Genomic DNA, 11613 nt, shown 5'->3' on the forward strand with positions numbered 1-11613 from the left:
AATATGTCTTGTGATCAGCCCCCTGTTATTCCTGGTATAGTAATGGAAGAGGGAGGGGCAATCACTCACTGCTGCATGCACATAATCCAATGGGAAGAGAGGGATGATCTCCTCAACCTTCTGCTGCTCTTTCATTGTCCAGTTGGAGGCTGGGGGAGGGGGGACCCATTTGCATTCCGTGGCGGGATTCAGAAAGGAGATACGACGGCGTTCTCCGGATACGCCGTCGTATCTCTGAGTTGCGGGGTCGTAACTATGCGACTGATTCAGAGAATCAGTTACGCGCATAGATTTCCCTAAGATCCGACCGGCGTAAGTGTCTTACACCGTCGTATCTTAGGCTGCATATTTACGCTGGCCGCTAGGGTGTGCTTCCGTATATTTACGCAATGAATATGCTAATTAGTTAGATACGCCGATTCAGAACGTACGTCCGCCCGGCGCATTTTTTTACGTCGTTTACGTTAGGCTTTTTTCCGGCGTAAAGTTACCCCTGCTATATGAGGCGTATCCTTATGTTAAGATTAAGGTGGCGATTCCATAGCGGTCGGCGTAGAATATGCAAATGACTAGTTTCGAGGCGATTCCCGAACGTCCGAGTTACCCGTCGCTCTAACTTTTACGTTGTTTCCGTTGAGATACGCGTCGTAAAATTAGGGCTGAGTCCTAGTGTTCTAAGCCATGTTAAGTATGGCCGTCGTTCCCGCGTCGAAATTTAAAAAATCACGTCGTTTGCGTAAGTCGTCCATGATTGGCGCTGGACGCCATTTACGTTAACGTCTAAACAAATGACGTCCGTGCGCGTCATTAAGCGCAATGCACGTCGGGTAATTTTCCCGACGGAGCATGCGCAGTACGTTCGGCGCGGGATCGCGCCTAATTTAAATGGTGCCCGCCCCATTTGAATTAGGCGGCTTGCGACGAGCGGATTTACGTTACACCGCCGCAAGTTTACAGGTAAGAGGCTTGTGAATCAGGCACTTATGCTGTAAACCTGCGGCGGTTTTGTAAACGTAAATGCCGTGCCGTGGAGCAACGTAAATGTATCTGAATCTGGCCCTTGGTTCTTAGGAATCGTAGAACTTTCTGCAGGTACCAATAAGGGGAAAGACGACTCCACCAGTCTGGCAACTTTTCAGAAATGATTACATTATTGATTAGCATAAATTATTTGTTTTATTTATTTACTTTTGTACTTGTGTATTATGAAACCCTGCATACCAGTGATGAGAATAAACCATTTTGTCCTTACAGAACGGTTGCCGGTTCTTCCCAGATAAAGGAGAGACCGGTTATGGGATATACAAGGTCAGGATGACCGCAAGGGCTTCTAGGAACGGATTTCACAGGCTTAACGCTCAGCTGAGGAAGACTAACGAGGTGAGATGTGGGGGACGACCACCTGGGGGAGCCAGTAAGATGGGCCTAGATTTCTCATATTTGATTGTGCAGTGGAACCTTGGATTACCAGCAGGGCCGCCATCAGGGGTACAGGCAGTACACCTGTAAGGGGCCCGAGGTCCCCAGGGGCCCGGTGGCAACCCCCTTAAAAAAAAAAAGATGGCACACCCCCTTTTTTTTATAAACATTTTTTATTTATTTTTTATATTGTATTTCTTTTTATATATATATATAATATATATATATATATATATATATATATATATTATATATAATATATATATATAAAAATATATATATATATATATATATATAATTATATATATATATATTTTTTATTATTATTATTAGAGGGCCCCAGGGCCCCTGTGGCAAACCATCTTTTTTTATTTTTTTTTATTATGTTTATTTTAATTTTTTTGTATCTATCTATCTATTTTATTAAAGGGCCCAGAGGTCCCCAGGGCCCTGGATGGAAGCCCCCCCCCCTTTTCTTTTTTTTTTATAAATGTTTATTTCATTGTTTTATATATATATATTTTTACTTTATTAAAGGGCCCAGAGGACCCGATGGCAACCCCCCTTTTTTTGTAATTTCTTTTATTATATATATATATATAATATATATTATATATATATATATATATATATATATATATATATATATATATATATATATAATATTATTATTATTATTATTATTATTATTATTATTGGTCCCCAGGTCCCCAGATGGCAACCCCCCTTTTAAAAAAAAAAAAACATAATTTTTTTATATTTTTTTTTATTTATTTTTTTATTTTTATTAAAGGGCCCATTGTATGTTTATTTCATTTTTTATATATATATTTTACTTTATTAAAGGGCCCAGAGGTCCCGGATGGCAACCCCCCTTTTTTTTGTAATTATAAATATATATATTTATTATTATTATTATTTATTATTATATTAAAGGTCCCCAGATGGCAACCCCCTTTTAAAAAAAATAAACAATTTTTTTATATATATATTTTTTTATTTTTTTTATTTTTATTAAAGGGCCCATAATTTTTCTTTATTTCTTCTTTTTTTTGTAAAGGGCCCCCCGCTTCTCAATTTGCGGCAGCCCCCCCTTCTAAATTTCAGGCGGCAGCATCCCCCCCCCCCCCCCCCCCGGCGGTTCTCTGCTCCAGGGAGCCCATTGCCTGAAGCTGTGTAAGGGGCCCATAATTCCTGATGGCGGCCCTGATTATGAGTATAATCTATTCCAGGAGAATGCTCGTAATCCAAAACACTCGCATACCAAAGCGAGTTTCCCCATTGAAGTCAATGGAAACGAAAATAATTTTTTCCTCGTTGACTTCAATGGCATGCAATACCGCATGTGGCCAGAGGTAGGGGGGGGGGCCGGGGGCGCCAGAGAGCCTCGGAAACACACGGAAAGGCCAGAGGACAGTTTTGTCTACAATCAGTGCCGCTCGGCTACAGCTCCCCCCCCCCCCCCCCACCTCAGGCCAAACTCGGTACTGCCTACATCCTGCTCGTTTTTTTTGTTTTTTTTTCCCCATCCTGCTCGTTTTGCGAGACAACACTCGCAAACTGAGTTAGGATTTTTCAAAATACAGCGCTTGTATTACGAAAAACGCTTGTTAACCGCGTTACTCGCAATCCGAGGTTCCGCTGTATATTCATATAAATGAATGTAACTAATAAGTGTGCTCTGCCATCTACAGACCTATAACAACAGCATGGAGGTGAAGCTGTGGTGCTTGGACTCCTGGCCCCTGGGCAAACCTCTCCCAGAGAACCCGGCGGCTGTCATCAGTCTGATTGGAGAGGTGGAGAAGCACCAGATGACGGCGCCTGAAAGTCACATCCTGGTGACCTGCTGGTAGGTCCAGCATTTCCTCTGTGGTATGGCATGTGACTATGAAAATTGGCCTAAAATTGTTCTGATACCGGCTCATGCAGGGAACCAGTGATGTATGATTAGGGTGACCACATTTCCAAACTGACATTCAGGGACACCCCCCTCCTTCACAAAAATTTGCCAATGCTAAAGTTTTTCAGGAGCAATGATTCTACTTATGCTTAAAGTGCAACAATAAAAATGAACAATTCCTCTAAATATAGTGCCTGGGGGTCCCCTTAGTCTGCCTGTAAAGTGGTGCATGTGTACTATGTATAGAACATGCTGCAGCAAAAATGAAATTTCTAAAGAAAACAAAAAAAAAGTAAAATCACATTTAAATTGACTCACGTTTGCAATTTGCTGGCACCCGGTTATTGTAAAAAAGAAAAAGCAAAAAAAAACTAGTGCCCTCCCCCCCAGTCCATACCAGCAACAACAGGCTCTACCCCCCCCCACCCCAAAGCATCACGTCCCCATCTTACCCTGGATGGTGGTTGTGGTGGCATGCAGGCAGGGGGGTTATCAGAATCTGGAAGCCCCCAAAGGGTCTGGAATGGACTAGGGGAGGGGGACCCCACGCCTTGTTTTTTTTTTTTTTTACTGGCAGCTTTATTTTTTATTTAGCCTTCAGCAGGGAAAGCCCATTAACAGCTAAAGACTCAGCAGTTGTCAGGGACGCCGGCTTCCAAGCCCTGCTCTCTCATCGGGTGTCTGTGTCAGGCCTCGTACACCGACAGAGTTTCTCGGCAGATTCAGCGAGAAACTCGGTCAGAGCCGGATTCTCCCGAGAAACTCTGTCGTCTGTACACTTTTGGCCCGATGGAGCCGCCGAGGAACTCGTCGAGAAAATAGAGAACATGTTCTCTATTTTCTCGTTGTTCTATGGGAGAAGGCGGCCCGCCGAGCTCCTCGGCGGCTTCATCCCTGAACTCGACGAGGAACTCGATGTGTTTGGCACGTCGAGTTCCTCTGTCGTGTGTACGAGGCCTCAGTTTCATTCCAGGACACTGTATTGTCCTGGAATGAAGGTGCCTGGGACCCGGGACAGAACTGCAAAATGCGGGACTGTCCCGGGCCATCCGGGACACGTGGTCACCCCCTTGTATGATGGGTTGGTGATGTACTGCAGAACGTATTTACACCCACAACAAACATATAGACCTCATGCCAAGTGAGAACTGAGGCCAGGAAGGTCAGGGCTAGAGCTACAGGTCTAACCACTTAAGCCCCGGACCATTTGGCTGCCAAATGACCGGGCCACTTTTTGCAATTCGGCACTTTGTTGCTTTAACACTTAACCCCCCGGACCATTTGGCTGGTCAAAGACCAGAATACTTTTTACAATTCGGCACTGCGTCGCTTTAACTGACAATTGCGACGTGGCTCCCAAACAAAATTGGTCGTCCTTTTTTCCCCACCAAATAGAGCTTTCTTTTGGTGGTATTTGATCACCTCTGCGGTTTTTATTTTTTGTGCTATAAACAAAAATTTAAAAAAGAGCGACAATTTTGAAAAAAATAATAATATTTTTTTACTTTTTGCTATAATAAATATCCCCAAAAAATATATAAAAAAACGTTTTTTTTCCCTCAGTTTAGGCCGATACGTATTCTTCTACCTATTTTTGGTAAAAAAAAAAAACGCAATAAGCGTATATTGATTGGTTTGGGCAAAAGTTTTAGGGCCAGATCTATTGATACGCGGCGTAAGTTCCATCGATGCCCCGGCGTATCTTTGTTCTGTATCCACAAAACAAGATACGCCTGAAGCTGGGCTAGATCCGACTGATGTATGTCTTAGTACGCCGTCGGATCTAAGGTGCATATTTACGCTGGCCGCTAGGTGGCGCTTCCATAGATTTACGCGAGGAATATGCAAATTAGGTAGATACGCCGATTCACAAACGTACGTCCGCCCGGCGCATTTTTTTACGTCGTTTACGTAAGGCTTTTTTTGGCGTAACGTTACCCCTGGGTCTATGAGGCGTACGCAATGTTAAGTATGGACATCGGGACAGCGTAAAATTTTCCGTCGTTTACGCCGTTTGCGTAAAATGTTCGCGAATAGGGCTTTGCGTAAATTACGTTCACGTCGAAAGCATTGAATACATTTGCGAGGTGATTACGAGCATGCGCACTGGGATACCCCCACGGACGGCGCATGCGCCGTAAAAAAAAAACGTCATTTACGTGGGGTCAAGATGTATTAACATAAAACACGCCCACATCTTAGCCATTTGAATTTCGCACCCTTACGCCGACACGTTTACACTACGCCGCCGTAACTTACGGCGCAAATTCTTTCTGGATATGGAAAATACGCTCTAAGTTACGGGTGTAGCAAGATGGCGGCGACGGCATCGAATCTGACAAAAGCAGGCTCGTCGTAGTCGATGACGTCACCGCGTTCTTGCTATTCAAAAGAACGGCGGTTCTTTTGAATGGCTGTGTGTACACAGACAAAACAAAGTTTTTTTCCCGACCGTGTGTGTACCAGGCCTCATGCCGCGTACAGACGGTCGTTTTTTGTGATGAAAAAAAAAACGACGTTTTAAATCATGAAATAAAACGACGTTTTTGAAACTTCATTTTCAAAAACTACGTTTGCCTATACACCATCGTTTTTTCACAATGCTCTAGCAAAGCGCGGTTACGTTCAGCACGTACGGCGGCACTCTGTTCCATTGAAGCTCGCTTCATAACTTGCTTCTGAGCATGCGCGGGTTTAAAAACGTCGTTTTAAACGCCGTTTTGCCCACACACGATCATTTTAATTGACACAAAAAACGACGTTTTGAATCGACACAAAAAATTCAAGCATGGTTCGAATTTTTTTTTGTCGTTTTTCAGAAGACATAAAACAACGTTTTCCCCCACACACGGTCATTTTAAATGACGTTTTCAAAAACGACGTTTTTTTTTTATCACAAAAAACGACCGTCTGTACACGGCATAAGACTGGGATGCATTAACCACTTCAGCCCTGGAGGATTTGGCTGCCCAATGACCAGGCCATTTTCTTTAACTGACAATTGCGCGGTCGTGCGACGTGGCACCCAAACAAAATTTGCGTCCTTTTTTCCCCCCAAATAGAGCTTTCTTTTGCTGGTATTGATCACCTGCTGCAGGTTTTTATTTTTTGCCCTATAAAACAAAAATAGAGCCACAATTTTGAAAAAAAAAGGCAATATTTTTTACTTTTTTCTATAATAAATATCCCCCAAAAAATATATAAAACATTCATTTTTTTTTACCTCAGGCCGATACGTATTTATCTACATATGATTGGTAAAAAAAAATCGCAATAAGTGTTTATTGATTGGTTTGCCGCAAAAGTTATAGCGTCTGCAAAATAGGGATAGTTTTATGGCATTTTTCTAATAAAAAAATACTAGTAATGGCGGCGATCAGCGATTTTTTTTTTATCGTGACTGCGACATTATGGCGGACACATCGGACACTTTTTACACCATTGTCATTTTATACAGCGATCAGTGATTACTGCGTAAATGATACTTGCAGTGAAGGGGTTAAACACTGGGGGGTGAGGAAGGGGTTAAGTGTGTCCTAGGGAGTGATTCTATCTGTGAGAGAGCGTGGCTACGAGTGACAGGACAGAGATCACTGCTCCCGATGACAGGGAGCAGTAGATGTCTGTCCTGTCACTAGGCAGAACAGGGAAATGCCTTGTTTACATAGGCATCCCCCCGTTCTGCCGCTCAGTGACACGATCGCGGGCACCCGGCGGACATCGAGTCTGCGGGACCAGCAGGCACGTGCCCCGCACGGCGGCAAATTTGAAGGGACGTACAGGTACGTCCCTTTGCCCAGCCGTGCCATTCTGCCGATGTGTGTATATATACATGCAGCGGTCGGTAAGTGGTTAAAGTTCATGGTCTGGATTCAGATACGAGATACGCCGTCGTATCTCTGAGTTCTGCCGGTCGTATCTATGCGACTGATTCATAGAATCAGGTTACGCATAGATATCCCTAAGATCCGACAGGTGTAAGTGTTTTACACCGTCGGAACTTAGGCTGCAATTCCAGGCCAGCCGCTAGGTGGCGCTTCCGTATTATTACGCGAGGAATATGCAAATGAGGAGTTACGCCGATTCAGAAACGAACGACCGCCCGGTTGTTGTTTGCGTTCGGCTTTTTCCGGCGTATAGTTACCCCTGCTATATGAGGGGTAGCTAATGTTAAGTATGGCCGTCGTTCCCGCGCCGAGTTTTGAAATTTTTACGTTGTTTGCGTAAGTCGTTCGCGAATACGGATAGACGTAATTTACGTTCACGACGAAAGCAATGACGTCCTTGCGCCATCATTTAGAGCAATGCACACTGGGAGATTTTACGGACGGCGCATGCGCCGTTCTAGTAAAACGTAAAAAAAGGGGGGGTCAAGGGAAATTTAATAAAACACGCCCCCTACATCCCCATTTGAATTACGCAGCCTTACGCTGCAACACATATGCTACGCCGCTCTAACTAAGGGCGCAAGTTCTTTGTGAATAAAGAACTCACACCCAAAGTTAGAGCGGCGTAACGTATCGGGCCGGACATATACGCCAATGTATCTGAATCCGGCCCCATGTGTGTGTAAAGGCAGGCGTCCCAATACTTTTGATAATATAGTGTATTTTAGCTGCTGTAAAACATCTACCTCCTGCATTTTTGTTCACTAACAATGGCCAACAGAATAATTATACTGAGTTTTTTATATTTTATTGTGTTGCACAGTAATGGAGCGAGCCGCTCGGGTCTCTTCTGCGCTGGAATCATACTCTGCGAGCAGATCCGCAGTGACGGCTGTCTAGATGTGTCGTCAGGCCGTGCGTTCCCTCCGGAGGAGACGATGCCAGTTCATTCCCAATGTGGTATGTTGTGTATCCCAGATATACTGCCTATATGTTGTGATATACAGTGGACCTCGGATTGCGAGTAACCGCGGTTAAGGAGTGTATTTTTTTTAAATCCTAACTCGAGTGTTGTCTCGGAAAACGAACAGGATTCAAGCCAAAGCGGTGTGCAGTACCGCGTTTGGCCTAAGGTGGGGGAATCGCGGGAGCCGAGCGTAGCCGGACAGCGCCGATAGGCGCCGTTCGGAGCAGTTTCTGAAAAGATCGGAAAGACTCAGAAATACGCCGTTCCCCAGCCTTTCCGAGGTTTGCCGAGGTCCAGGGCCACCATCAGGGGGGTACAGGCAGTACACCTGTAAGGGGCCCGGAGGTCCCACAGGGCCCCAGATGGCAACCCTCCTTTTTTTTTTTTTATACAAAAATAATATTTTTTTTAATATATTTTTATTTTATTTTTTTATTAAAGGGCCAATTTTTTTTTTTTTTTAGAGGTCGTAGGTCCCCAGGGGGCCCAGAGGCCCACAGGCCCCAGATGGCAACCCTCCTTGTTTTTTTTTTTTTATAAAAAATATGTATTTTTTTTAATATATTGTTATTTTATTTTTTATTAAAAGGCCAATTTTTTTTTTTTTTTTTTGAGGTCTGGAGGTCCCCAGGGGCCTGGAGGCCTCGCAGTGCCCGGATGGCAACCCCCCCTTTTTTTTATTCTTTTTTTTTATAAAAAAAAATTTTTTTTTTTTAATATATTGTTATTTATTTCTTTATTAAAGGGCCAATTTTTTTTAGGGGTCCGGAGGTCCCCAGGGGCCCAGAGATCCCTAGGGCCCCGGATGGCAAACCCCCCTTTTTTTGTAAATTTCTTTTTATAAAAAAATAAGAGAGAGGTCCCCAGGGCCCAGATGGTACCCCCCTTTTTTTATTAAAGGGTCCAGAGGTCCCCAGGGCCTCGGATGGCTATCCTCCTTTTTTATATATATTTTTCTTTATCTCTTCTTTTTTTGTAAAGGGCCCCCCCCCGCTTGTGTAGGTGTTGCAATATTAGAATAATTGTTAGCAACTGTTCAGAGCTCCTCCCCTCCCTGTGGACCAGCCAATGGTGCAGGGATAAACAGAGGGTTTGTTGCAATAGGTTTTTTTAGGGGTTTCTCAATACAAAAGGTTACAAAGTAAAATTTGCAAAGGGCATTGTAAAATTGCAAAATAATATGCCCAGAGGTGGAGGTATTGGCAGAAAGGGGTGATGGACACTGAATGGAAGCCAGTGGAGGGATTGGTAGAGAGGGGTGGAGGACAAGGAATGGAAGCCAGTGGAGGAATTGGGAGAGAGGGGTGGAGGACACTGAATTAAAGCCAGTAGAAGGATTGGCAGAGAGGGGTTGGAGGACACGGAATGGAAGCCAGTGGAGGGATTGGCAGAGAGGGTGGAGGACTAGGATACTGAATGGAAGCCAGTGGAGGAGTTGGCAGAGAGGGAATGGAAGACACTGAATGGAAGCCAGTGGGGGGATGGCAGAGAGGGGTGGAGGATAGGATAATGAAGTGGAAGCCAGTGGAGGGATTGGCAGAGAAGGGTGGAGGACACTGAATGGAAGCCAGTGGGGGGATTGGCAGAGAGGGGTGGAGGACACTGAATGGAAGCCAGTGGAGGGATTGGCAGAGAGGGGTGGAGGACAATGAATGGAAGCCAGTGGAGGATTGGCAGAGAAGGGTGGAGGACACTGAATGGAAGCCAGTGGAGGGAATGGCAGAGAGGGGTGGAAGCCAGTGGAGGGATTGGCAGAGAGGGGTGGAGGACACTGAATGGAAGCCAGTGGAGGGATTGGCAGAGAGGGGTGGAAGCCAGTGGAGGGATTGGCAGAGAGGGGTGGAAGCCAGTGGAGGGATTGGCAGAGAGGGATGGAGACACTGAATGGAAGCCAGTGGAGGGATTGGCAGAGAAGGGTGGAGGACACTGAATGGAAGCCAGTGGAAGGATTGGCAGAGAGGGGTGGAAGCCAGAGGAGGGATTGGCAGAGAGGGGTGGAGGACACTGAATGGAAGCCAGTGGAGGGATTGGCAGAGAAGGGTGGAGGACACTGAATGGAAGCCAGTGGAGGGATTGGCAGAGAAGGGTGGAGGACACTGAATGGAAGCCAGTGGAGGGATTGGCAGAGAGGGGTGGAGGCCAGTGGAGGGATTGGCAGAGAGGGTGGAGGACACTGAATGGAAGCCAGTGGAGGGATTGGCAGAGAGGGGTGGAAGCCAGTGGAGGGATTGGCAGAGAGGGGTGGAAGCCAGTGGAGGGATGGCAGAGAGGGGTGGAGGGACACTGAATGGAAGCCAGTGGAGGGATTGGCAGAGAGGGGTGGAAGCCAGTGGAGGGATTGGCAGAGAAGGGTGGAGGACACTGAATGGAAGCCAGTGGAGGGATTGGCAGAGAGGGGTGGAGGACACTGAATGGAAGCCAGTAGAGGGATTGGCAGAGAGGGGTGGAGGACACTGAATGGAAGCCATTGGAGGGATTGGCAGAGAGGGACAGACACGGAGGGGTTGGTAAGGTAGATATGAGTCTGACATCAGCACTCATAATAGACTGAAGGGAGACCGTCTGTTTAGAGGAAGGCCAACGAGGAGGAAGTTCCAATAGTCGAGGTGAGAGATAGAAACGACGTCCATTAGTATCATGGTGGTGTCATTGGTTGAGAAGGGTGAATGTTGGAAATGTAGAGTAAATAAGAGTTTAGTTTCTCTTTCATGCCGTAATGTGACTTTATATTACCGCCCCTTCCTCTCTCTGCAGGAACAATACTCCTTCTGCTACACTCTGGCTCAGAGTTATCTCGATTCCTTTGAAACCTACGGAACTTCAAATAACAAATAATCACAACCTGTCATCCAGGGACATCCCCAGCCATGGAACCAGCAGGATCCACCCAGGGACCCGGGTCAATGAAATTCCAAATTATGGACAGAGCATTCTGGGCCGCTGCATGGGCGGGGCCACACGGACAATGGGACCTATCGAAGGATAAGGGAGGGGGGGGTACAGGGGATCAGGATGGAGAGGGGGCCTGTTCTTATACGAATGGGTTCCTGGGCCTCTCTGTGGATAAAGAAGATCCCAATATAGACACTTAACTGTAAAAAGAGCTCTACACATTATTATTTTATATATGTAATGTTTATTTTGTAAAGTGCTGTGCAAAATGTTGGCGCCATATAAATCCTGTTTAATAAATATCAATAGTATTTCAATGTGATCAGTCCCGTGTAGAGTTTGTGTTTTCGTTTCTGACACCTTCTCTGTGTATATAGGGCCAGATTCACAAAGGAGATACGACGGAGTATCTCTCAGAGTATCTATGCGACTGGTTCATAGAATCAGTTACGCATAGATATCCCTTAGATCCGACAGGTGTAATTGTTTTACACTGTTGGATCTTAGGATGCAGTACCGCGGCCGCCGCTGGGGGGAGTTTGCGT

At 45.4% G+C, this 11613-nt stretch overlaps 1 protein-coding gene across 1 annotated transcript in view; it reads left to right on the forward strand.

The window, feature by feature from the left end:
* Nucleotides 1–11008, forward strand: part of LOC120924689 (receptor-type tyrosine-protein phosphatase U-like) — a 28788-nt gene extending 17780 nt beyond the window's left edge. Inside the window, exons 4-7 of the mRNA XM_040335695.1 lie at nucleotides 1255–1380; nucleotides 3114–3271; nucleotides 8033–8169; nucleotides 10931–11008. Of these exons, the coding sequence (XP_040191629.1) occupies nucleotides 1255–1380; nucleotides 3114–3271; nucleotides 8033–8169; nucleotides 10931–10983 (474 nt within the window). The 3' untranslated portion in view covers nucleotides 10984–11008. The remainder of the gene's footprint in view (nucleotides 1–1254; nucleotides 1381–3113; nucleotides 3272–8032; nucleotides 8170–10930) is intronic.
* The last annotated feature ends 605 nt before the right edge of the window (nucleotides 11009–11613 follow it).

This window comes from Rana temporaria, chromosome 1 (genome assembly GCF_905171775.1).
Source record: "Rana temporaria chromosome 1, aRanTem1.1, whole genome shotgun sequence".
NCBI classification, from domain to species: domain Eukaryota; kingdom Metazoa; phylum Chordata; class Amphibia; order Anura; family Ranidae; genus Rana; species Rana temporaria.